At 40.6% G+C, this 26,518-nt stretch overlaps 4 protein-coding genes across 6 annotated transcripts; 1 reads left to right on the plus strand and 3 right to left on the minus strand.

Annotated features, from left to right (window-relative positions):
• Positions 1-896: 896 nt before the first annotated feature.
• Positions 897-11,637, minus strand: LOC135497845 (bone morphogenetic protein receptor type-2-like). 2 transcript variants are annotated; one of them, XM_064787798.1, is made up of 9 exons: positions 11,324-11,637; positions 10,223-10,474; positions 6,618-6,806; positions 5,242-5,778; positions 4,527-4,687; positions 4,243-4,390; positions 3,799-3,935; positions 3,373-3,502; positions 897-3,223 (listed from the first exon to the last, which is right to left on the minus strand). In XM_064787798.1, exons 1-9 carry the CDS (start codon positions 11,385-11,387, stop codon positions 1,698-1,700), a joined length of 3,144 nt encoding a protein of 1,047 aa, XP_064643868.1. In that variant the 5' UTR covers positions 11,388-11,637; the 3' UTR covers positions 897-1,697. The 2 variants fall into 2 exon arrangements, with proteins under 2 accessions (XP_064643868.1, XP_064643869.1); XM_064787799.1 differs by having other exon boundaries at positions 898-3,223; positions 6,630-6,806.
• A 1,243-nt stretch (positions 11,638-12,880) lies between these two features.
• Positions 12,881-20,501, minus strand: LOC135497751 (leishmanolysin-like peptidase). The gene is made up of 17 exons (XM_064787599.1): positions 20,308-20,501; positions 19,685-19,816; positions 19,225-19,307; positions 18,882-18,999; positions 18,364-18,542; positions 18,154-18,259; positions 17,890-17,987; positions 17,307-17,424; positions 16,994-17,101; positions 16,685-16,761; positions 16,294-16,404; positions 16,036-16,171; positions 15,736-15,825; positions 15,058-15,127; positions 14,712-14,842; positions 14,340-14,492; positions 12,881-14,026 (listed from the first exon to the last, which is right to left on the minus strand). Exons 1-17 carry the CDS (start codon positions 20,410-20,412, stop codon positions 13,877-13,879), a joined length of 1,965 nt encoding a protein of 654 aa, XP_064643669.1. The 5' UTR covers positions 20,413-20,501; the 3' UTR covers positions 12,881-13,876.
• Positions 20,502-20,723: 222 nt separating this feature from the next.
• On the minus strand, positions 20,724-22,684 carry LOC135497753 (ATP synthase subunit C lysine N-methyltransferase-like). The gene is made up of 4 exons (XM_064787603.1): positions 22,127-22,684; positions 21,653-21,790; positions 21,320-21,370; positions 20,724-21,034 (listed from the first exon to the last, which is right to left on the minus strand). The coding sequence occupies exons 1-4, from the start codon at positions 22,376-22,378 to the stop codon at positions 20,804-20,806; spliced, it is 672 nt and encodes a 223-aa protein (XP_064643673.1). The 5' UTR covers positions 22,379-22,684; the 3' UTR covers positions 20,724-20,803.
• A 40-nt stretch (positions 22,685-22,724) lies between these two features.
• Positions 22,725-26,376, plus strand: LOC135497752 (myeloid differentiation primary response protein MyD88-like). Of its 2 annotated transcripts, none has more exons than XM_064787601.1 (6): positions 22,725-23,298; positions 23,598-23,651; positions 23,926-24,006; positions 24,457-24,652; positions 24,877-24,968; positions 25,574-26,376. In XM_064787601.1, exons 1-6 carry the CDS (start codon positions 22,950-22,952, stop codon positions 25,819-25,821), a joined length of 1,020 nt encoding a protein of 339 aa, XP_064643671.1. In that variant the 5' UTR covers positions 22,725-22,949; the 3' UTR covers positions 25,822-26,376. The 2 variants fall into 2 exon arrangements, with proteins under 2 accessions (XP_064643671.1, XP_064643670.1); XM_064787600.1 differs by having other exon boundaries at positions 22,726-23,298; positions 25,232-25,636.
• The last annotated feature ends 142 nt before the right edge of the window (positions 26,377-26,518 follow it).

Genomic DNA, 26,518 nt, shown 5'->3' on the forward strand with positions numbered 1-26,518 from the left:
GATCTTAAGTTCAGTCACTGGAAAGTAACAACGACATTGAAAGTCTAGCACCTATGAATTGCCTCAATTTCAAAGGCAATACAATTTTCTCGTCATATGAGTATTTCTCATATCAGTCAAGTGTTCCAAGGACACTTTAAAATACATAAACCATTTCCTAGCGAAACAATAGGCAACCGTGATATATAAACTACTGTTTTTACATTGCACACACCTTGAGTGTGAACATGATGCATGCAAAAAGGGTGGTTCATAGAATTCTGACCAGCTATTTATGTCGCACTAAACTACATTTTACATGTGTAGTACCACCAATTCTCTTTTCATGGCCACAATGACCCACCCTCTTGCTCTGTACCAAACTTTGAAGATCAGATCTGTGACCTTGGAAGCACCTCGCAAGCAATGAAATAACTGAAGAATTGTAGAAGTTCTATCTCCCATTACAACTTAAAAGAGTGTTACCTAGTTGTAATGATTTCTCATAGGAAAACTGTCATCACATCAACTGACACTTATGGAAGTTTCAACCAGTATCTTCTACCCACCCCCCTCAAGACAAGCATCACCAACCTTGCCTTGTTGATCCTAAGGGTTAAAACATTATTGGTTAGTGAATCTTAAAGACTTTTCCAATACTGTTAAAATACTCTTAATGGAGAAGTAAAATTCCTTAGGTAGGAAATAGCTAACTTTCTTCAATGATAACAACAAGATGCAGTTGCATTAAGCCCCATAACTCTTGATTCTTGTCATATGTGACCCGCTCTACCAAAACTAGGCGCTTGTCGCATCTGAACTTGACAGGTTGATACAGACTTGTTGTTCATTTCCCTATTGTAGACCTTTTGTGAAATTTATTACAAACTGATTTGGTTACATTTCACCAAAGGTCTACAATAGGGAAATGAACAACAAGTCTGTATCACCCTGTCAAGTTCAGATGCGACAAGCGCCTAGTTTTGGTAGAGCGGGTCACATATGCACCTGCCCCACCCCTCCCCTAGGCCTACATACACAAAACGCATAATTGACCATCACACACATTAATGGTCATCATAATTGCACTATTAAAGCTACATAATATGAACAGGACAAGATCTTGATACATTTCATAGGTTTTATGACGAAATCAACTTTAAAAAATTGGTGTGAAAAAAAGCCCAACCAAACGTTCAAAGATCATGAACGACATCACAAAAGTGATACATTAATGTGTAAAACTCACCAACAAAAATCAGCTACTTGCACAGTGTAGCATTTTTACAGCAGCACATATCACCAGGACAACCACTCTGGTTGCTGTTGAAACAAAATTGGAACAATTAGCAGTACAATATACTCTCGCGTGTATTGAAGCACATTATCTAATTTTACCGATACCTTGAGTATGGACATCATTTTAAAAAGCTCCCCCTACATGCATTTCAGAGCACAAAATAAGTCTACGATGATGCTATGAATTTGTCATTATTTTATTTAGCCATATTCCCCATCAACACAAATCCCAGCCAGATTTTGCCAAATGCTAGGATCCAAAAATCATGTCCAACCCAATAGAGTATCATGACTAGTAGTAGCACATGTAACAGCCTAACGTCTATGAGAGCATCAGTTTGACTGATAAGTTGATACTGTAAATCAGCTTACGTATATTTCTGGCCACACTAAACACGTATTTTATACAGATCTCTCAATCAGCATGTGTAATCCGCCGCCTTTAAGGCACTGATATCAATGTCACCACTGTTGAATTGCTGTAAAGAGATACTCGACTTTGTAGTCAGATAATCAGTCTTAGCCTTGCCAAGCGTTTCCCGGCAACTATCGGTCATCATACGATCGTCGTAGAGTGAGAAACGTCCCGGTCGCATCATATACGGTGTTTTAACACGTCGTTTAATCTGCTGGCCTGACTTTAATTCCTCTACTGAAACATTGTTCGCATTGCCAACATCAGTGGGAGTACTTTGAGTACTATTAACTACACCGTCAGATTTTAAATCATTCTGCGTATAATTATGTCCATTTAGTGAAAGAGAGCTCGGCCTCCTTTGGAGCAAGCCGTTTTCAAATTCTTCAGATTCTGACGAAGCGGATTCAGATCGCGAACTACCAACACTAGAACTATTCAATTTCACTACCGCGGCATGTCCATTGTTCACGCTACGTAATTTTGCGACGCCAACTTCAGCAACACCAAGACGACCTTCATGCGACCTCAGGAGATTAATATTAGTCGCGTCGTCATCATTACGGTTGTCACGCAACTGTAAATCCAACGGCCGCACGACAGGGCTACCATTCATCAAACAAACTTTTGTTGCAACTGTCTTATACTCGGCTTCATTTAGCAGGTTACACTTCTCAGGGTTGTAGCACGGTTCAACCCGAGGAGGTGGCACCGTTGCCTGCAGTGGCTGTTTCACAGCATCACTCCCTGTGTCCTTTTTCCAATACCCACCCAAGAACCCCCGAATAATTGGGTTACGCACAAACAGATTAAACTTTCCCTTTTCCTTTAGTTTCTTCATTTTTGATCGTGATTTTGTCTGCGAGGAGCCATGTTTGTGTGACTGCCCATTTCCAGGGACATTTGCCTGTTTCGGACGAACGACCATCGGCTCCGCGGAAACTCTATTTTGAACATACGGGATAGGAGGGTTATTTGTTCGATTCTGATTCAGGATATCGTGCTGAACGAGTGACGAATCCAAATTGTCTGTAATCGAATCGAAAATGTGATCCATGTTTTGAGTACTAGAGGCCTGCGAGATGCCTCCTTCAACGAGGGTATTTCCTTTAATTTGTAACTCTTCATCGCTACGCTTATGAGTGTTACGCTCGACAGTCGGATTCCGACCCTGATGGGGTTGTAACGATTGATTAGCACGGTTCGATTTTGCATAACCGATATTACGATTCGCTTTTGTGTAGACTTCTGGTTCCGACGGTGACATTGTCAGAGTTGTTTCAGTGGTTGACGTAGAGACGCTATGATCGTTCATATTATGGAAACGATGATAAGTTGGATACGAAGACGAAATGTTGTACTCCTCAACGTTGGGCAGCATTCTTGAACGTTCAGTTTGTGCAAGGTTACCATTCCTGTCTGTGGTCGTCGTTTCATCCTGACTAGGGGGTGCACTCTGACTAGTGATATTACGCTGCATGATGGTAGAGTCGGGTAAACCGCCACACTGTAGGATAGTTGGCGTCACACCTGTGAAAGAAACAAACATTTAATTGACCTGGCCGCTCAGATATGGGAACAATGGACCTTTAGGTATTAAACTACACCAACGGCACCAAGACATTCTCGGCCATCTTTAAGTTTACAGCCACTGGTACACAGCGGCTCCTCCTGCTTACCCTTATGTTTGACGGCTTCCCACAGATTCGTCATCTCCAAGATGCGCTCCTCCACACACATGGCAGTCAGACGAGCCTCGGCGTCCTGATCCCAACAATCTTCGATTGTTTCCTTCAGGGCGCGAATAGCCTGCAGAGAAAGAACAAGTTTAGAGCATTAAAAGGCGTTTTTTGGTCAGTTAACACTATCCTATTGCTGATGGTTTTGTCACCGACACTCGTTGGATGAAAGTGCAAACAATTCCCCGAGTCAGAACACTTTAGCCTGTTGACATTTCTAGGTAGGTTCAATGGGCTACTCAATACAGTTCTGCTACTGCTTCATTGCATATCAAAATTTCTTTTTCGGAACATTCCATACATCTCCTGTGTAAAGTAGACCAGACAGTGCTGTCATCTCTCAACAAACAAATAAACTAATGCTACCTGGTGAGTATCCTTCCAGACATCCGGGAAAACCGGGCGAACCTTCTTCCTCGATACCATCAGCTGCATTTCTTCCAAAGTTGGATGTGCTCCTAACTCGTGTTGGAAGGGCAGTGAGTGTTCCGGCACTGGCATACCTGGCAAGATGAAAGGAAAAAGTAATAATCAGGCTGTTTTCACTAGATTTCAGCCACTACAAATATTCCATACTATTTTTAACAGGCTAACAACAATCACCAATGTCTGATGGAGGCACCTGCGATGACTACTGCAATCAAAAGTTTTTGTCGCATGTGAACCTGATTACAGTATGCAGGTCGCAGCAAGAACAGGGTGCTTCAGGACCTCAGAGGTATAGCCATGCCTCCTAACCTTTCACAGCTTTAGCACAACCTGTTGCTTCAATGAGTATTTTTCCGATGATGAACTCCAACTTTCCCTTACCTTGATATAAATCTGAACAGCGACTGGCTATTTCCCATATGACGAGGCCAAGAGCGTAGACATCTATCTGCTTCAGAGATGATTCACAGTCACGCAGGTTAACAGCACCGTCTAGCACCTCGGGGGCCATGTAACGCAGTGTGCCCACCTAAAACAGATAAGCAAGTTAAACTGTTCTTTTCTCACAGTGAGAATATTCCTCAAAAGCCTATTTTGTCGGCTGTGAAAGTGATTCTCCTGATTTCCAGTTAGGCTCCAACCTACGGTTGCTCTTTGATACTCACATCAATGAGTGACACTTGCTCCTCGTCTTGACCACGATACAACCTCGTCCCCGCGAGCTTCATGGCAAAGCCAAGGTCACATATCACACACGAGAGATCAGCTCGGATTAGGATGTTTCTTGTGTTGAAGTCTCGATGAGCTACCACAGGTTTTACATTATCTGAAAGACATGAAAGATATAAATAGTTTACTCGCAATGCGCCCTGCAAAAGAAGAATTTGGTCTCGGCACAAATGTTCCCTTTGACCTCAAGTATCTGTGAAATGAAACCCCAGCCTTCATTTATCTTATACCTGTAACCAATCTTGATAAGATCTACTACGTATGAAACTGAGACTAAAAGGTTGAAATGTTGGCTTAATTTACAAACTCAGTGCAGGATTTAATCAAGAAATATGAGAGACGCCACATGTGTGTCAGATTAAACCAGGTGGATCGCTCTAATAATGAAATTTATAAGAGTTTTCTTCCTAGTGATTTTGTTTCAAAGAGGATATCTAAAACATCCGTTCTCAACCTAGTCACTCCGTGCATTACTGTAAGCTGCACGGTTTTCACAGGGGTTTAAATTTTAATGAATTTGCAAATGTAACTTTTTGCGAACATATTTTTGACTTGGAAAAAAGAAATAAGAATCTCGTAATCCACCAAAGTTGAATTTGTGAAAGTCAACTTTTTAAGAAATGTATTGGTTTACAGCATGTCTCAACTCACCTCCTTTTTTGAAGTCAGTATGCAACTGTGCCAACCCACAGGCAATAGAGTGACACATTCGGCACAGTATCAACCAATCGAGTGTGTTGTGCTTCAGATAATCGATCAACGAACCTTCGGGGCAGAGTTGCAAAACCACCAAATACTGTGTAGCGCCATCTGGTAACACACGTTCTGTTGCGCCGTAAAACTTCAATAAGTTGTCGTGCTCCATGAAAGGTAACGAATACACGTCCCTTTCATTGATGAAATAAGACCGCTGACTAGCGTTGAATATTTTCACTGCGACTTCTTTTTCGCCAAGTTTTCCTTTCCATATTTCCCCGTAGCGACCTTTTTGGATCAGCGAGTCTATTTTTAGCTGGTCTAGTTCGTAGCTGGGGCTAGGTGGCGCTTCTACAAGGCTGAGTGAGTCTGGTGGTGGTTTGTGTGAGCTGATCCAAAGACGGTAAACCAGGAAGCTAAATGCACTTATGATGGCTACACTGATGACTGAAGACATTGCGATTATTATCGTGTTCCTCCTATAGTTTGGATCTTAAACAAGAAGAAAATACGTAAGAAAGTGTCCCATTTTACTTTCAGAAATTAACAGAACTTTTACTACAACTTTCATTTGTTTATACTCATTGACATTTGACTGACTTCAGTTTCAATGATCATTTATTCAATAACACATCGTACATGTAAGCCCAATGATAGAAATTCACTCGAGACTAAACGTTACTACAACACTGTAGGCCTACCGTAACCAATGTACCGCCCTCGGGTGCACCTCAGGACAAAAATATATCTTTTTCTCCTTCACTCAATGAGATTAGACCCGCGCTGCATGCACCATACCACATTCATTCAACAGATCCAGCTAATCCTCCTTCTCAGCAAATGTCATCATAAGAGAACCTATTGATGTTGTATCGTCTGTCAGTGACTGGTATAATGACCACCGAGCTCGTATGACCACAAAAAGTTACCCGGCTTCCAATATATAGCTAATCACACATCAAATGTTGGCCCTGCATGGTAGCAAATGTCAACATTTTGAGTTCAACTTCATTACCCCGGCTTCCCAACTTTTCTCAACTTGGCCCTGCCGCAGCTAAAGAGTGGTTTGGAAGACAAAAACAGGCTGAAGATCAATTTTCTCCGCATAACTACAGCGGATGAAGCTGTTGGTGGTATTCTGTAGGCCCTTTGCCAAGCAAAAGCACCCAAAGACTTCATGTGCCTGATAATATCATTTTAAAGTGAGGGGGTAAAGATAACTAATGACACATGAATGAAGCACTTGCAAACGAAAAGAAGCTGTTTACAGAAGCTGTAACAGTCATAGGTGACCAAAGCAGATAATAGCAACAGAAACCAAATACACATACATGCACTTGTACCTGGTGTCGGTCTTGGTACAAACGTTGCGTCGTCAGATGGCTCGTAAATATCCGTGACGTTCACGTTACACATGTCTCCAGCACAGCAACAGAATTTGGTGTTGTTCCTCATCTGAGGGCGATCGTTCATGCAGTCTTTCTTGTCGCAGTAGGACGGGTCAGAGTGGTCCCAACATCCTAAAAATTATATGATATGAACATGATAATATAAATTTATTAATAAGGGTTAATATTGTGAGATCGTGCGCAGGCGCAGATCAAAGGAGGTACACCAGGCGCCGCCAAGACTGCTCATTCGACAAAACAAACTTGGATCCAGCTCAGCGGACAAAACAGGTGCAAAAGAGTAAGACATGGGGAAAATACATTGTCAATGTCATCCTATTCTGCTGAAGTTTAAAATAAATTGTCATAAATGTGCCATCTTGGTTGAACCCAAATAAAAATATTCATCAAAATCAGGCCATCTCTGCTGATACACAATGGTTGATTGACACACCAGTGGCAAAAACATTTTGTTTGGCTGGTTTAACCAGATAACTGGAATTGGGCCAAGGGAGAAAAAACAGGGTAAATGACTTTCAGCATATCGGGATAGAGTCTGTATTGATTACACTAGCTATATTACTGTGCGTGCAGAGTGCAGAGTGCAGTACATAGGATGAACCGGAGGTGGTGGCAAAATGTTGTAACTACGGGTATTGCGTAGTATAGTCGTCATTTTGTAGATTTTATATCGGGTGAATGGGTGACCTGGGGCTGCAGCTGCTGCAATGTGTAACAAGAATATCTCTGGTCTGCAGATAAAACTGCCAATATAGTCATATATCTGGGTTTTGATAGTGGCAGATTCAAGGTGGATTCTTCAAAGTTTGTCTCAATAGAGAGGTTTATTCACAAATATATTCAGACAGCATTTTCATAATTCATGATGTGAATCAGTGAAGCAGGAAAATTTTCTTTTGATACAAGTTTTAGCCAACAGGTTGCTCTGAGAAAATATCTTTTCTCTTCAGAAAATTTCCTTCATGATAATATCGAAACATAAGATATAAGACATGTAAGATAGTGAGCTATAAGTCACCAAACGGAATCTCCCTGAAGCACCTTGCCACATCCAACACTACGTCTCTAGCGGTCTCATCAATATTCTTTAGCAATGAATCAGTCACAGCACTGAGTCAGGATTGAGTTAGCCAGAAACAGAGTGCCCCCCCCCCCCCTCTAGGCCATGTAGAACACTTTTTCTATTGACAAAATATTTCCAAAGTTAGGGCTCTGTTGGAAGACAGGCCATAAAAATAAATTTCATACTATTGATTGTAAGTAGATATGCGCACTGCCGCAGGTAGACTGGCGCACGGTTCTTTTAAAACAACAACATTGAGTAGACTACTGAGTGCAAGAAAGTTAGTGCAACAGATTTTAAACTCGAGGTTTCGTGTGAATGTTTTGTCTCACATGAACTTTACCATGTTTACAGTTATTCCTTCCACACAATACGATAGGCCACAATCACCATTGACTCCATGTATAAACACAGTTTGTAAAATATAGTGATTATTTCATGCATTATGAACAATGTTGAATCTATATCATAATACTATAAGGCGGCTCGCTAAAGTGCCATTTGGGGGTCGTGTTTCGTCTCGAAATTTTGCACGTTTGCAGGTGATATGTTATCCTGATGCAACGTCATGTTTATTTTCGGAAATTTACTTCAGCGGAGCAGTAATGAGGGATTTTTAATCGGACACGGTCAATTCTCCTTACCACTCACGGAAGCCAAGCCATTGCTGTTTAGTATGCAGGGGATTAATGAATCACCTGCACTCCCTGTGGGGTGACTAACACAACCTGTTGAACGGCTGGCTGTAGGGGGGTGATTGGAACAGCCTGTACACGTGTTGACCTGCTGAACCAAGGTTAATGTTATTTTCAATCCACGATTGTAGGTCACCTGATCTTCGAGATTTCGCGGGGAAAGAAATTGTAAACAAACGTATGTGTGCAGTTCAAATGTAAACAAAAATGTATTTTTGGTACTTTCGGTTGCTGGAATTGGGTTTTCCCGCAGTAAGGAGCTGGGGTCAAATTGGTGGTCTATTGTTTATGGGTGCTGTGTTAGCCAGACTGAGCTAACCCGTGATAATGAAGGTTACCATGGTATGGTTATGTGCTCACCACAGCTCTCAATACTTGATCTGAAGAGGTGCGCTGAACCTGAAATGGCCTTATCAGGGAGCTGCTCACGGTGCTGAACTTCTAGCTTGCCTGTCGAGTAAGTGCCTTGCCCGAGACCTGGCTACATGTAGGAGGAGCACGCATTTTAAAGTTATAGTAGTGATAGTGCAATTGGTTCGAGCTATTTGGAGGCCGACATGTGAAGGCCTATCTGCATGGGTACTCCTTCTTCTCTGTATAAAAAGGCGCATATTGCTGACTAAGGAACGAGGCATTGCCTCATCATCTCTATCGGACCAACTGATATACTTTTATATGCACGCATACAGCACCACAGCTAGGTCCGAGTCTGTGGACAAATGGTTGGTTTAATTTGTCTCTTCGATATGGCTCCTTTGATATTGCATTAGATGTTTATTGCAATTAATCTATTCAAGGTATAGCCCATTTGAACCTGCCTGCGCCACGGGTACAATGCTAGTATTTATATAATCTTCATAAAGCCACCATTCTGTGAACAATATTTTTTGATAAATAATGACTGTGGTGAAAGCAGCCACGAACAGAACATTGTGGTCCTACCAGGAACAGATAAGCGTGCTATTGTTTCTGATCCTTCATGTAACTTGGAATCAGGATGGAGTGAGTTGTATTGCAATGTAAAATCCCTTCCTCAGGTGCATCAACCTGATGTAGGCCTATACTCATCTCTCTGAAAAGTAGTGAACCACATGTAGGCCTAATATGAGATAACATCAAGGCTGAAAAAAGTCGGCTGACTCTTTCACTTCAGAAACCACACATAAAATAATACATGCAGCTGAAACATGAACAACAGCCTGCTGGCTCAGAGACATTCACTGGTGAGCAAACGTTCAAATCCTGATGACTGTGATAACCATGGGCAAAGGGTACATTCAATCAATATGTCTGGAGCCAGACATCATTCCACATTCCCTTCAGTGTTTACGATCTCCATAAATGTATAATGAATATGCACGTTCTTTTTTAGTGAGTCCATGGAAGTGTATGACGAGGACTCATTCTATGATTACTGTGATCGAAGGAAGGAGATCAAGGACAAGGATGCATAAGTGGCTATGATTCAGGAACACGCACCCAACTACATGTCAATGAACTCTACTGTAAACCATGTGTCAGTATTTTTTTTCTCGCAGATTTTTAATTCAAGAACATTTCATGCAATCCATTAAAATTGTGAAATTTTCTCATCGTATATATCTAAATGATTGAAATGGTGCAAACATTGGGGTTTGGTTGAGAGCTTAATAGGTCACTCGGTTTTTCAACAGCATGACAGCAGACTGAGAACCCTGATCATAAACTACAATGTTATGAGGAAACATAAAAGAGCTAAATCAATCAACCTGGGGGGTCTTTCAAATTACCTTGTTTCAATATGGCGTCGGTGTTTGTCGTCAGGTCTGTCTGCCACAGCGTGTAGCATTTATTCTTCTTCACAGCGCATTTGATCGTTTTCCTATCTGGCTGTACCTCACCGGACTTATCCAACATTTTCATGGAAAGGCTTGCAGCAGCTTCCTCAATGTAGACCGCCTCGCCCTCATTCCCATTGCCCCGGAGGATTATGTCATCGTGATATGCACAAAATGTGAAGTTAGTGGCAGTGACTTCATGAGCTGAAAATATAGTAGAATTCATATCAGGAGGGAAACTATCAGGTAGAATTTATGTCAGGCAGAAAGTCAAGAATAAGATCCAGGTTGGCTGGGTAGACTGGAGAAATCTACAATTTACGAACCTTTTTTTAGTTACCATTTACCATGCAATCAGAGTTATTCTTATTCACCTTAGACAGGAAAAAAAAGTACTCAGAAAGTTAAGGTCAAACTCAAACTAAAGTTTATAAAATGTACTGTACTGTCCAGAAGTGACATCCCATACCATGTAATTCTCAATCTGACACACCATTACATTCAACAGGCACACGCTGGAGTTACTCAGAGTTACGTCACACCGCAGAACAATGAATGCGAAATACAGTCCAGTCCAGAATAACATCCCATTTGATGATGCGCACAGCATTATCAACAAAGCACAAACATTCGGTTGGGTACAAATATGAAAATACAGAGCTCGGTTGTTTAAATCACACTCAGGTATCCACAAACCAAATCATATCAGGTAAACCACAAAGGTAAGGGTTGGGTTCCCGTTGTGCATGGGGTCAGGGTTAATCCCAGTGACGACTAGCTGCTTCATATCCCACCCAGCAGCAGCCAAAACAACCTTCTGTTCAACCTCATCATGCATACATGCAGAGCGCCTCGCCAAAACCATTTACAATGAAAGAGTGAGCAACGCCGTAATGTTGCGAAGGAAATGTGATGTTTATTCTGGACAGTACTGCACTTTGATCTACTGTATTTTTGTATACACCGCAACAGAAGCCCACTTTTGAAGCATAAATTTGTGACATCGGCAGAAGATAGGTGGAAATAACAATACGGGACAATCAGCATACTTACTCAGAATGCATCCAATGGCAACGAAGATGATGGTATTGCCCAGGATAATGCTATGAAGCTCCATTTTGAAAGAAGACCACTTTTATTTTCTCAACTCTCAAAACATGGCGGACCAACGACAGAAAACTCCCGATAAACTTCTCCAAATTTTCGGCCTCCTGATGGCTATTTTGCCTATAGTACGCCGATATCGAGGGCGGATATATCCTCAGAATATAATTTTGCCCATTGTCATTAATTATCCGTCTTGGTTGACTGATTTTGCATTGTTTTCAAGACACAAAAATCTGAGTTTCACGCCGCAGTCGGCGAACTCAAAGCTGTCTACTTAATAGGGTGAATTCACTATTTTTGAGGGAACGTTATATTGTATATGCCTCAAATGTCGAAAAAATACTCCTAAAATTTTTAAAAAATCAGTTTATTTGTTTTTTATCAGTAAGAATATCTTCATCAATGTGTTTTAACTTTAATTTATCGGTTATGCGCTTGTAAGAAAACCTTTATTCTGAAATCGGATAACCTATTTCCCTTGGTAAATAATGGAATATCCAGTCTGGCTAGTCCATGTGTAGTTGAAATGTCTACCATCAGATGGCAATACTGTACTGTGATCAATGTTTTTTGCACCGTCCTATATAAACCCCATCAACCCCTTTATTAGACCAAATCTGTATGCAACGCTTCCCCTATCATTTTCATAAAGGGATTGCATGAAGTCAGAACACCTGACCTGAAGAGACAGCAGATACTGCAACAACCACACCATAATATGCTGCCAAAACCATGCAGACCTGATAATACAGCATGCAACAACAATCAATAGCAAGTTACAACCAGAACTAGAAAGGATCTTCAATTCGTGCCAAAAGGATGTCTGCACCGTGCAACGTGCCATAGCGCCCAAAGTCCAAACAATGCATTCTTATCAGTTTTAGCTGATAAGAATGGAGTAATTGATTTAATTCGATTAACGACAATGTTTTGACGGCCAACGGGTCTACTCGATAGACTATGCCAGTGTTCGCTGCGCCATCAATCATACCACGTGATTGTGATAATATTCGAAGAAATAAAAAAACGGGTCATAAAAAAATCGATGTTGACTATCGTTAGGAAAGAACATTTACCCCTACCTAAGGATGATGTTTGGCATAAACGACGGAGAGCAATCCAACGAATCTTTAACGAAGACCCAGGGCCAAGGGGACTGTAGAGTCCGATGCAGTCCATTTCGTTCCCCTTATCGTCCTTCCTCGGCGACATAACGAGGCCGGTCCACTGCGTCCGGATTGTAGGGGGCTGAGCCTCTCCTGACTCAGAATCTTAGGAGGGACGCCTTTTCAAGGGGGGCGCATTTAAAACTTCTACACAGGCCTCCTGGTTATAACCATCTTAATCAGACCCATTTGGTATGAATGTGAATGATAACATGCATGTCACCCTGCAACATCGTCATCATGAGGACATCCGGAGGAATAAACCAGGGGGGTTAAGGACTAAGATAACTAAGTAAGAAAAGATCGTGGAAATGAGTCGAGAAACACAACATTTTAACAATAACAACTGTTTTATATGAGCTGCAAGCTTACATAACTGAAGAGAAGGGGGAATACACAATCAGTTTATTCATTCTTGTGACATGTGCTCTGTTGGTATAATCGGCAGAAGCATTTAAAAAAAACTGACATCATCTCTTGAGAATATATTTTTTTCAAATTCAAACCCTGCCTTTATATAGCATTTCAGATTGTTTAAGGATTTATTTGTAGTATCAAGTGTATACAGGAAGATGTGCATGTGCACAGCGTTCAAAAAGGAGTGAAGGTGTCAAGGAACGTCTGGCCTGGCCAAGTATCAGTCAGTGATAGAGAGGGTGTCTACCGAGTGAGGGTCCACTGAAATACCAACATCACACTGCAATAGACCAGTAATCAGAAATATACAGAAATACAAAAATGGATAATGAAACACAAATGGATAATAAAGCTTTCAAAGCTAGGGGTAACATATTGAATCATGATTGAACCCACTGATCGAACTCTTTAATGGTCAGACAAGAACATAAAACTTCTCAAAAAAACTTTCCTTTAAAAACGTATATCATAAAACATGTAAAAGTTGCAAGTCAGAATAAAGATTATTCAAGTAAAAAGTTTCAAATTTACTTTTAATGGGTGTTCAAACAATTCACAGATTCCTTATCTATGGCACCAGATATTTAGTCTTCGGTGGGCTGGATTTACTTAACATTCCTGTTGTTGTTGTCACCAATCACATTTCACATTCAGTGTTTTCCTTGAACTGCGCATGCTCGGGCACTGGGGGGCGGAGCTACAAATCTGAACTCGAACAGGGCGGTGAAAGTCGAAAAGTTGAAAAAATCGCTCGGCGGTTCCAGTTCCCTTTAATTTGAACGTGTTGGACCGACTGTAATTTTTTCCTAACTATGACAAAATGTCTCTCATCTGGATTAAACCCTGCAAATCCTTTTAATGCCCCCTAGTGGCAGTGATAGAAACACAACAAGATGACCTAACAGGGATCACAGTCTCAAGACAAAGCAACGGCTGCTATTAACATTATAACTAATAAAGATGCCACTAGGTGGCTCTGTGTACTAGCACATGGAATTGCTGGCTCTACGATATCTGTTCTTGTCAGCGGTGGATCTTGTTCTTTTGGACACTCCATGCCATCTCCCTGAAATGAGTAATCGTCATCAAATATCAAATTCACCAAACAAGATTTCTATAAAGGCCTTGCTTAAAAAGCCTGAGGTGATGAAATGAGGGGCTGGCTCAACAGTTTACACTGCAAGCAGTTGTCAGTGTCCAGTTGATGTACTTCAGTCATGGCATGTTCCGAGATGATTTGAGGAATTCCTTCAATTGCAGACTTATTTTTCGTGTTGTAGTTGCAAGTATTTGCCCCTCATTGCATTCTGCGCACATCATACATACTGGTGTTGTCAAAATGACAACCATTTGACCTTATGGGATGTTCCGTTAATCACCTTGCAAATTTCCTGACAACTGGGGCATATTATTTCTCCGCTGTGAAGATATCCCATGCTGATGGCCTTGATTTGTAGCACCTGACCTTCTTTATAACAAGGGTACTCCCGACCCTCAACGATAAGAGAGAGGCCTTTATCACTGCACGAATGCTGAAAATAGATTTTGGATTTCAGGAATATGCTAGATTCACGAAAATGAAAATCGCCAAAAAAAATTGTTATTGAGAAGACGGTAGGAAAGTTGAAATCGGCCAAATAAAAATAGATAATTTTATCTGAATAAAAAAAGGGCAGAAATTTTTCAGTTGTATTTTTTCTACTATGAGATGAGCCACAGACACAGACTCCTTATCACGAGATATGCCTCACCATGTAACAGCCACTCCCCCAATGCTGCACTTTATGCGTCCTATCACACTTCATGAGGACCCATGGTGCCGACTGCTGTATACAAACTGAATTATTACCATAGCTCTCTAATGCATAGTTTGAGTATTTGTCTGAAAGATGAAATAAATCAGTGGTGAGATGTCTTCATTACGACCAGTTATCTTTACTCTTCTTGTAAGTCGTCATAAAAATCTCGGTCCCGAAGGTGCCGAGTTACGCGAGTTCTACCGTAGTGTAGTACATGTGACTTGTCCATCTGGAAATCTGCCAGAAAACTGGGATCTGCAAAAAAACTTTGGTTTCAGTTTATAAAGATAACCCTTACCAGGTGAATTCTCGTTCTCCATACACTTTGAAGCTCTGATGACAACGTCACCTCTCTTCCAGCTAAACTCCTTAAAACAAATAAAGAAAACTTAAATTTCGTGACATATACACATCCGCTACATGATCGCATCACACTTCTTACTGCCATTGAATAATGGCAAGTACTTTCAGTTGCCCCGCTGATGAGAGAGCGGTGTCCATATGGTGCCACATAGTCAGAGGCGCAGGTTCATCTCAGGCTATGGGATATTATTACGATGATCTCAGATGGCCGACTTCCAGGGAAACCACTACCCCCAATCAGAATAGCTGTGGCTACTTGACCGAAAAGACGCTACTACCATCTACCGTCTAAGAACAGGCCACTGTGGCCTACGTGGGCATCTTAAACGTATAGGAGTAAGAGACACAGCAGAATGCCAATGCCAGACAGCAGTGCAAACACCAACGCACATCCTACAGGACTGTCCCCTGTGCCAGGATTTACGAAATAGATTCTGGCCTAAGGACACGAAGGTCGAAGAAAAACTGTGGGGAACACAGCCGGACCTTCGGGCGACAAGCCGCTTCATCTCCGCCACAGGACTGAGGTTATAGTACTTAGGCAGGTTGAACGCTGAAGAAGAAGAAGATGGCCGACTGACCAATTAGCTTATCTTTTTCATCGTCAACATACCTGTATGTATGGGCAGTAATCAGCCAACTCCACTGAGCCACCATATCTTCCAGCTAAAACGTCGGATACATCGGGAAGACTTGAAAAATACTGCAATATGAGGATACATGGTAAGTATCAAGTGATACTGTCACATTTCAAAAAGCAGAAGATCTTCTCGAGTTTCAACCTACAGAACATCACTATCATTTACAGCGCTAAATATCTCCAAACTGACCTTCATAACCACAGATATTTTTATCTATCACCTTTTCATATGATTTTTATATAACATATTACCACTGCTTCACTGGAACCTACCTGATACTGAGGTTCTAAATCCTTATCAAACTCTATCAGGTTACATAATGCTACGGCCTCCCTGGTATCAGTACATTCTGTCTTGAGACCATCGTTATACTTAATTTGCTGGCAGTACGGATGAATTGATCGCTCACTGGAAGATATCATATCAAAATCATGTTATTTCGCTTGTTAAGCACATCTCCATGGCACCGCAGTTATAGAGGACAAGCAAGGAAGCAAGAAATCGAACAGAGATCGAAATATCATATTTACGTATGTTTATGTTTCTCCATCCAGTAAAGACAGCTATTATTCACAAACCCACAGCCGAGATTTCGCCCCCAAGACAACGGTTCTGCAGAATCGTAATTGGGTTTATACCACCTAAAACAGAAAAGGATTGATGGTAGTAAATCTATTTCAAAATCAATGATGATGGTAGCTAGAATTCTATTTGCTGTTACCAGTTCTGGGGTGTTGGCAGAGGCGATAAGTAGACACAGGTTGATAAGGGGTTGTCTAGCTTCTAGCTTTGACCATACAAGGACCTATTTTCGAATAACGAGTTTCACTTGCCATATTAACAACCACACCTGATACAGTGATAACTAGCAACACATACAAATGATTCATGGAATGATTCAACAATGGATGGTGATCTTACCCGCTGTCCTCCATTAAAGCCAATGTGATCCGAGATATTGACGGATTCTGTGTGTAAGTTCCCGTCATTGCTTCATTCTGGAATAGGAATACAATATATTCAAAACAGCTGCAATGCGAAAAACTCTGAAATCTTTTTCGTGTAAAAATCTTGTCCTTGATCAGCTCTCTCACTCAATCATTCTAAGATCCACAGGGAGTTGAGACACAGAGCTTTCTATCTGAAATCTGAAATCTGCATCGGAAAAAAAAGTCGGAAATTTACATCCCTCGACATCTGGCCTGGCAGTACATCCTTTAAGATAATTACCTCAAAAACCCTCTTTTCCCAGTGAGTCAACGCTGTTCCCACAATTCCCTGATCTTCTAGCTCAGCGCCTTCTAATGTTGAGCAATTGAAATGATTACGGACTTCTTCCTGAAACACATTAGATTACAAGACAGTGCAGGCTTCCATTTCGACCACACACTAATTAGTGGTGTGGATGCGTCGTGCTCAAGACATGAGGAATTCGTAAAAGTGACCAAGGTGACAAATAGTGTATTATCTGAGTCTAAGAAGTGAGCATTGAATTTCCTTACAAAAAAAGTAACAAAATTTATACATTTGAACTGGCACATACCACTACTTTTGGTGTAACCACCATATGAACATATTTATCCACTGTGCCCCCTCGCACAAGCCAATCCTTTCTTCTAACCAGCTTGATAATATTTTCACCCCATTGGTACAAAGACAACCTGGAAAAACAATTGATATTAAACATTCTATATTATGAATGGCAGCTGATATGTTTAACCAAAGATTGTTGGTATTTCCTAGGTTTGATTTTAACTGAAGCAAAAACAATATAACTTGAACTGATGACGTCAACTGGAAAAAAAATCGCCTCGTTCTTTGATCAAATCTGATCCTATCTACTCGATTTCAGCTTTTTAGTAGGCATAAAATTCATTGAAATCGAGCCCATATAATTATTATGCAGACAAATTTCCAAAGTTGCGTCGGGACGGAACTTGAGCATAATGATTCTTAGGCAAGTGAAGTGGTACCGTAACGGTGTAAGCGCCTATTAATGTCAGATATGTCAAATCTCCGCCGATCGGAAAGTTGGGTCCTGAGATTCGTGCTTTTTTTAATGGTGTGGAGAACGCTGCTGCCAGCGTCAGAAATCAGGAGAAATGGGCAGTTCACCTGAAACGTACGTTTTGTTGTACAATGGTTTTCCGCTAGATCCCAATCTGGGTGTGAGTGGTTTGCCATCTTTGTCTCGAAAGAATGCGTACAGTCCTGCAGAGAAACCCTGAAGAGACAAAAGCAGCCAATTACTGAATGTATGCTGCTTCTGTTCTGAAAATTTAATGCATTTTTCCATTTAGCTTTTATAAGAAGTTCGTCAGGGCTGCAAATGTCAGTGGGGAGGGGGACAGCACACATCATTTAATACCCATGGCCTAAGCTCTACTTACCAAAGCGTGGAGTATCTCGTGTTTGATTGTGGCAGCTATCTGGGTGAGATCATGAAACTTTGTCGATATAGAATTTGGGCAAATATTCACATAACCAGCTACTGGTCTGAAAAGACAAAAAAGTTGCGATCAAGTGACATTGTCCAAGGTAGAGTAAGGTGACATTGCCTATTCGATAACCCTCCTTAAAAGATCACAGTAAAAACCTACCTATCAAGAGCACCTTCCAATTGGCAGTAAGCAGCATAAGCGACCGTGGTACCGTATCCACATCTCTTGGTTGTTTTTGTAGAGACATACAATATGAAGTCAGCATTGCGCACGCCTGGTCCAGATGTACCATTTGTATAGCATGAACCAGATGGCGGAGGAGAACACATCCGACAGACCTGAAAAGAAACTTCAGTTTCAGGATGGGTGGTATGATCTGATGTTAAAGGCATTAGACTCGTGAATAATTCAGACATAGTTGGTTCAATACAAGACACTGACACATCGTGTGCTATTGGTCAATTCACTCAATTACCAAGACCACTGAGTGAAACATATATAACTGATTCTTTGTACCGGATCAACAGGTGCCTCTTCCAAAACAACTTTTTAAAAATTGATCCCCCCACACTTGTGACCTTTGGCAAGACACTTTGCCTCCCTAGCCATCCTTTGAATGAGAAAACTGATATTTCTTTGTATCCGTTGCCTATGTCGCGAAAACAGATCTCACTTACATCTAAATGATCTTCCGGCACCCTGATCTCCCCACACATTGTCATAGGAGAACATCCATCACTGCAGTAATGGTACGGGTCATCATTTTTGTAGCGAATGTAGCTGGTTTCACATTGTCTGCAAGAAAAACCAACATAGATACCGATAGACCGTTATGACAGGTAAGTTCAAGTACACAAAAGCCTCAAATGTTCATTTTAATTGAAAGCCATTTTGGTATTTGGTGTTGAGGCAGTTCAAGTTGAAATTTTATTCAGGTTGTGGTGGGACAACTTCACCAGAAACGACTCATTTTCTTCTTGGCCTCAAAAGTTCTTTGGTTTTAGTTTACTCATGCCTTACCTAACTAATTTTAATGGTTGAACAGTCTGTCTCACTTGAAGAGTTTTTTCCCAAAACAAAACAGCCTCTGGCATAATTTCTTCCTGAAATAAATAATACATTCTTTGAACAAATACATTTATGTTATGTTTCTAACCTTTACTGCAAATTGCACATCAAATCCCTAATAGCAATGGAAGATGATAGCCTCATGTAAATAGCTTATGACGTAATAGAGGTAGTGGATCCTATTATGGTCTGTGTCGGATTGCCACTGCATAGGAGGACTCTCCACTTCACAAAATCCATTCAAATTTGAATCCCCCTCCCCGCAGTCGCCTGGCATAGTTCAAAGTAGCCGACAAGTTATCACTTGGAGAAATAAATTGCTGGATGGTACAGCTCTAGACTATCAAAACAACTGATTGATTGATGCATCAGGCATGTCATCACCATTCATGGCATGTATGAAGAACTGTACCTTTATAAATTTGAACTTTTCTTTGGAGAGATCTTGTAAACTTTTATCATAGACAAGATGTATTCTTAGATTCTGCGATATACTGCGCTTCCTCAGGATGTGAGATGGCTCTATGTGGACATTGTGAAGCACCTAAAACATTAAAAGTATGCTGCATTCTTTATCAGTTACTAAAATCAATTCGAGGGGTTGAGACGGGTACCAGGTTGAGACAGACATTCGCTCAAAATGACTGACTCACTGAGGCCAACAACACACATCAGTCTCATATTTTTATCTAGTACCACTACCAATATTTAAGATAGGCGGAATCGTTTTTGGTTGGAATAGAAGAAAGGCAGCACTGCAAGTTGCGTGTAATTTGACTACAAATGTACATGGACGATAGAATAGGAACTTCGACGCTGAAGGACAAATTCAAATTCAATTTTCATTATAAAAAACATTTATTTGAACACTTTCATTTTGAAGTGTAACAGTACAATTGAAATAAACATGTGTAACACTAACAGTACAATTGAAATAAACATTAATATTTGAACACTTCAAAATGAAAGTGTTCAAATAAATGTTTTTATAATGAACCTAAAGGTAGATGTCTACAATAGGATTGTGTACATTACCTCATGTGGCTTAGGTAATCGGTGGAAACAATTATGTCCATCTGTGGAGGCAAGTTTATCCAAAATATAGAGAAATATGAAAAGAAAATTATCAAAACTCCCCATTTTCACGATTTGTCACATCCTCAATATACACGCAACTCACCAGCATTCGTAATTTCACAATAGATTAGTAGATGGCAGCACCAGACGGTATACAATAGATTAGTAGATGGCAGCACCAGACGGTCAGCCGGGACATCTACAGTGTGGTACAATATCATGTCCCACTGTTTCCCTGCTCCTATAGAGACAACATGAAGTTTGAATAATCATTGTCAATCTGCAAGCTCTTCTTATGTACGAAGTTCGTTTATCAAGATTGACCAATGTGTCTGGCACGGCGCCGGCATCCTGACCAGGCCTTGCAGGCACCTTTTAGTTGCCACAAAACAAAATGAAGTTTCAATTGGCATAAATGAATTTATTTTCTTCTTATCAAGCAGAACAATAATTGTCAATGTTTATTCTGCTTCTCAATTGTCCAAACTTTGTCAACTTTCCTTCTCAGCTTTGATTGTCCATTCAAAGTATCATTGTCTTTTGTTGAGCGCTCATAAAGCCACACTGTATCAATTCCAGCGTTTATCTCATTTGTAGGGTGCCAAGATTTAAAAGGAAATCGACAAGCTACAATGTGGCCATCTGCACAAAGTTCTTTCTTCAACTTTTCTTCAAGAGGTTCCATCTGAAATCAAAACAATAAATCGGGTCAATTATTTGAAACCATTTAAGTGATCTTTTCCCACTCTTCAAAAATTCGCTAAAGTCAAATGGGTCAAAGAAGAGAGGCCAAGGTGAGAAGAACGTGACCCATGTCGTAATGAAAACACATAACAGTTATCCTAACAATGACGGTGGTGCATAGAAGGTGACTCCTTGGTATTTACTATCGCAAATTGGCCTGATGAGTGATGACAAGTCACAACCAAAATGCTCATATCATAACCAGACTTTAAGTATTGCTACTTACCATTTGCTCAACTCCAAATATTACAACATTATCATACTTTGACGGATCAATCTGGAAATGAATGGAACAATGAAATAAAGGCCATTACAATTAAAGGCCAATGTTTCCTCCTCAAAAAGCTAGAAAACAAAAATTCAGTGAGTTTTGACAATTTCACTGATGAAATCTTGAGATCATAGATAGTTTATTGTGGAAAAAAATACAAAATCTTTGCTGGGATATATCATCAATTTGTCTTTCATACTTGTACAGTTATTTAAATAAGACAGATGTACAGTTGGATATAAGCACCTTGTCAATATCTAATTTTCAAATGATCACGCTCTGTCTCACCTTCCATAAATCCCTCCGGACAAACTTTGTCTGTTTATTAACCCCTTCTCTCCAAGCGCTGATCCGAGAATACCATACCAGCCAAGGGTTGAGCTCAACACCAGTTGCTCTAAATCCCATTTTGGCTGCTTCTATTACCTGGAATGACGATATGACAATTAGAATTACAATATACAATATCATCATATGTGTTACATGAGCACATAGACACCAGGACCATGCAGCCACCTGGGCATTACTCTCATCGATAATCAACTCTCTTGAAAAAGTTGTTTCGACTGAACAGTGAGGAATGTTTTTAAGTGTTAGATGTCAAAGATCTAAGCAGGGATTGAACTCCTGCCACTTGACCTAGTAATCGAGCATATTTTATACTGCCTCTTCACTTGGCTTAAGACACTGGTCCCCTGTACCACGGACCAGTATGAGTAATATAAATTACTGCCCTACCCTTGGCGATCCGATTTTACTCACGATCCGTCCATCTCCACTGCCAAGATCAATAAAAGTCCCAGATCTCCCCTTCAGCATCTTCATCACATTCTCTACTTGCTTCGTTGTGGCTGGCACATATGGAAGACAGATTTTCCTCAAGGCTGGCAAGACAAATGGTGTTGTGACTGCATAGATTGTGCCAAATAATGCACCAGAAACCCCCAAAATCGTCCAACCAGTCCTTGTCATGCGTCGATTACCAGTGTTTGTGGAAAATCCATTGTCTGACATTGTAATCTGCTAATTTTTTTCAGCAGGCTGTAGTTAGTTTAGATAAAATTCATGACAAAACAAGTTATTTTGACAAATTCCAAAATTTTCATTTCATGGGCGCAGCCATCTTGAAACAACTTCGTCCATAAGAAAACCAAATCAAACAAATCTTGCTTTTCGATAGAATAAGTGATTTTTAACATAGCACAGTTTGACTGAAAAACATTAAAAAACAAACAAATTTCAAGCCACCAAAGTTAGAGGACCCCATCAACATTTTCATCAGCAATTTCATCCAAGGAATTTCATCAACAGTTTACACCTTCCCGGGATTTCCACACTCTATTTTTAGACCAATGAGTATTCTGGGGAATCCGGCCCGGGGAATCCCCACAAACAAGGAAGTGCAAAAAAGTACATTTTATGACATGTAAGGCAATATTTCTTCGTAACTCTTCGTTATTTCAGGAAGGGGTGATCTGCTCCACGTTGTTCATCACACAGGAAAGTAACAAACTTGGGAAGAGGCACAAGTGACAAAACCCTACACAAAACCAACATAATATTGACGTTTCTTCACACCATCGCCATGGCTTCATCAAATCCAATATCTGATGAGGAATTCAAAGAACTTTTGAGGAGTGCTCCTGTCCACTGCATCAACTACGCAACACGAGCAAGACTATCACTATTCCTTAATCCTCCGCGCACCATTCCGGCTCGATGTGGGTATTTACCTGATTGGCGCGGTGTTGCTGAGCTCAGAGACTTCCAATACCAACAGATCCAAAATTTTCAACTGTCTCCAGATCCAACTGCAAGATTATTGGATGAATATGAGTTTGCGGAAAGTCAGGACAATTCAGTGCAATCTTTGTTAGATATTCTGAAAACTTTAGATCGATTTGATATCCTTGATGACTTGAAGGGGGACATAGGTAAGTCTATAATTAAACCTCAATTTTTGGGAGTTTGTATTAAAAAACCCTTTATATTAGATGATAGTTTCATAAGAAGATATAAAATACTTGCACTGATTATTTATTTAAAACAGTGGTTTGAGTACTAGTATCTTTAGCAGAACCTAGACTTTCAGCACTTGAACAAAACAAAGTAGCTTTGCTGAATATGGCTCAAAAATGCATTGATGCAGGAAACATTGATACAGAAATATCAATTGGTCTGCTCTCAGTTTTGTGTGTAGGCTACTCTCAGTTTCACCACATCACTTTTTCAGAGAGAGATGTAATGAAGTACCGGCGAACACAGCAAAGAGTGCAAGACCCGACAGGTATAAAAATCTGGCACTTTCCCTAGAGTAACCCGTGGACAATAGATAGTCCAGGTTGCATTGGGCTGAGCTTGCTGTTCAAATGTAAAATTGCTTCTGCATTGTTGTGAGCTGGTGTATTGGGGTCCCATTCGTTGGACAGCTAATGTGCCTACAAATATTGATACTTATGTGACAGTGTCTTAATCAAGCACGCCTCAGTGATGTGCTGAATTTGAATTATTTCCTTGGACATAGTGACCGGTAGTTAACTCCATGTCTTCTATATTTTCAGTCACATCAAATCAGCCTGATCCAATACCTTTTCACAATGATTTCCTGGTACCCGAGGACAGATACATCGTCGTTGATGACTGTAAGTTTACATTGAAGGGTCATATTGATGAATTTTGATTATAAATTAGTTGGCAGTGCTACATGTAAGATCGCTTTGTGTGCCAAAATGTGAGAAGATGAGGAGAAACTGATGTCAAAATGTGTCCTCAAATCAATGCTGAGTGGGTTATTCGAATTCCCATCTGTAAAATTTTTACATCCTGGTTAAGCCCACTATCCTAAACTTGATACGTGGACGTGATCAATACTGATCATATGATTTGGAAATTATTGCAAATTTCTATAAAATGAGGGGGCGTTTTCATCCAGAATTATCAGTCCTACATTGGGTTTCTCATCATGACTTCTGAGTAATTCTCGACTGGTATAAAAACGATATCGTTGGCAAAATAATTGTGACTTTTAGTGTAAAGTTTCCTGTCTGTTCATACAGAGGAGCGAAATATAATGTGTCTCTCTAATTTTTCAGCGGAGGACAATGTGACTATATTTGATGCATTTGTCTGTTATACGAAAGACCCCTCTGCAACTAATGATAGAGAATTCGTAAAAGAGATGGTCCGTGTTCTTGAGGGCCAGTTTGGCTTGAAACTCTACATCATGGAGCGAGATCTTCTCCCAGGTACCAATGAACTGTGTGTCTCAGCTGCTCTTATTGAGAAAAGGTAGGTGGTGTTGCTTCATCCATCGAGTGTTTACTCTGGTTCGATTGTGTGTTACTGCTGGTTTCAGTTTGCACCAGTTATAGCCCTGTGATCCATCTTGTGTTGGAGGCTTTGGAGTCTGGCTGAGACTGTTTGTTTTATCTTTTGCTCAGGAGCCTACACCATTCATGTTTATTTTAATATTTTTTCATGATCATGTATGTATCCATCACTTTAATTTTCAGATGCAAACGAACAATCTTGGTGATATCACGGGCATACCTACAAAGTCCAGAATGCGAGGTGCACACACGGTCTGCCCTCTGCTTTTCACCTAGTAAGTATGAGACTCAACGCAGGTGATCCTCATATGCTCCTGACCACATGTCTTCTAACATGTCAGATACATATACAGTTTGTAAGACGTGAGTGTGAGAGAGTTTGACAAAACTTGTGTTGCATGGACATGATAAGTGTCGCTCTTGTCCACGAATGCCAGGTGTACGAAAAATGGAAATATGTGTGCGTTACGCTTATGGTTTGACCCAACCCCCTCCCCCTGTAATCTGAGTCTTTAGTTTGTGGTCGTTTTGCTTTCAGCATGTCACAATAAGAAAATATTGCCCATCTTTATTGAGCGGAACGTCAAAGCTCCGTCAGTCCTTCGGCCGATGAATGCCGTTGATATGACGATGAATGACAAGCAGATTATCGAATGGTCGTGGAAGCGTATCTCTGCTGCGCTGAAAATGCCGCTGATTTTGACGATGGAAGACAAGAGGGATGAAAAGAAGCTTGAAACAATCAGTTTCAAACTACGTGAACAACCCAAGTTGGATAGTTTGGAGAGAATGAATTGACAACTTCAGACGAGCGACTTGGGCACAATTGGACAGTGTCAGAAGTAGCAATTCATCTGACGTGTGACATTCAATTTTTCAGCTGCTCGAAAGAAAATTATGCCGATTCGAATTGAGAAGGATTGTGCAATTCCCAAGGTGTTGCGCCCGCTAACTATCTTAGACTATACGCGCGAGGACTTGGAAGAGTGGTTCTGGCCAAGTGTGGCCAAACATTTAAAGAAGGAGTTCCCAACGTTCAGACAGGACAGCGTCATTGATAGTAGCCTCAGCAGTCTGACTTATAAGCTGCCAGATCTGCCTTCAGGGGATTTTGCGTTGTTCAAATGATGATTGAGTGTCCAGGGATAATGCCAGGCTGACACTATTCATAAGCAATAATTGTATCACTTAACCGTACATGTGCATGTATTGTATTTGAGGCATTTTCGAGTAGAAACTGATGCTGCGCTGATGGCAATGGTTGTCAAACACCACACGAGTGGAGCTCCCACTTTGCCAAAAATCTCGGGCTGCCACCTTAGCTTAGCCTTTGGCCTAATTTAGCTCCACTCTTGCTGTGTTTGGCGAGACAAGCAACACTTCACATTTGGTATAAATTATTCTCGAAAAGAAGTGATGTTTCTGGAAATGCTTTGTAAAAATTATAAGTGCTATTCTCCAGATGTTAGGTTTAAGTGGGGTAAACTTAGGCAAGAAAGGGTGGTGTAATTATAGTCCCATGCCAGTACAATTGTAGACTGGGTGTACAAGTACTACTTGCTCTTTTCAACACTGTTGGCGCTATACTTTACTCGCATGTTCTGCTTTTCTGTATGTAATGCTTCCTGCAGGAAAGGATTATTCCAAGGTGCTTGACTAATAAAAATAAGATTTTATTGAATACACGTGCAGTTTAGTGTTATTCTCTTTAGAGTACTGTATCAAAATAGTCAAATTTTCAGAAAGTCGAACTAGATATTTTTGCAATTCACAAGACTTCACAAAAACGTTTTTAAAAATGATAACAACTTCTTCTGTACACTTT

The sequence above is a fragment of the Lineus longissimus genome, chromosome 13 (assembly GCF_910592395.1).
Source record: "Lineus longissimus chromosome 13, tnLinLong1.2, whole genome shotgun sequence".
NCBI classification, from domain to species: domain Eukaryota; kingdom Metazoa; phylum Nemertea; class Pilidiophora; order Heteronemertea; family Lineidae; genus Lineus; species Lineus longissimus.

Coding starts and splice junctions, on each gene's coding strand:
- LOC135497845 (XM_064787798.1), bottom strand. CDS start 11,387: ATGGAGCTTCATAGCATTATCCTGGGCAATACCATCATCTTCGTTGCC. Junction 5,779..6,617: donor GACACCAGGTACAAGTGCAT/GTATGTGTATTT, acceptor TTCTTGTTTAAG/ATCCAAACTATAGGAGGAAC. Junction 4,391..4,526: donor AGCAAGTGTCACTCATTGAT/GTGAGTATCAAA, acceptor TATCTGTTTTAG/GTGGGCACACTGCGTTACAT.
- LOC135497751 (XM_064787599.1), bottom strand. CDS start 20,412: ATGGGGAGTTTTGATAATTTTCTTTTCATATTTCTCTATATTTTGGAT. Junction 15,826..16,035: donor ATTTAGAACCTCAGTATCAG/GTAGGTTCCAGT, acceptor CTCATATTGCAG/TATTTTTCAAGTCTTCCCGA. Junction 15,128..15,735: donor ATTACTGCCCATACATACAG/GTATGTTGACGA, acceptor ATTTGTTTTAAG/GAGTTTAGCTGGAAGAGAGG.
- LOC135497753 (XM_064787603.1), bottom strand. CDS start 22,378: ATGTCAGACAATGGATTTTCCACAAACACTGGTAATCGACGCATGACA. Junction 21,791..22,126: donor GCAGTGGAGATGGACGGATC/GTGAGTAAAATC, acceptor TCGTCATTCCAG/GTAATAGAAGCAGCCAAAAT. Junction 21,371..21,652: donor TCCGGAGGGATTTATGGAAG/GTGAGACAGAGC, acceptor ATTCATTTCCAG/ATTGATCCGTCAAAGTATGA.
- LOC135497752 (XM_064787600.1), top strand. CDS start 22,950: ATGGCTTCATCAAATCCAATATCTGATGAGGAATTCAAAGAACTTTTG. Junction 24,007..24,456: donor ATACATCGTCGTTGATGACT/GTAAGTTTACAT, acceptor CTAATTTTTCAG/CGGAGGACAATGTGACTATA. Junction 24,653..24,876: donor GCTGCTCTTATTGAGAAAAG/GTAGGTGGTGTT, acceptor TTTAATTTTCAG/ATGCAAACGAACAATCTTGG.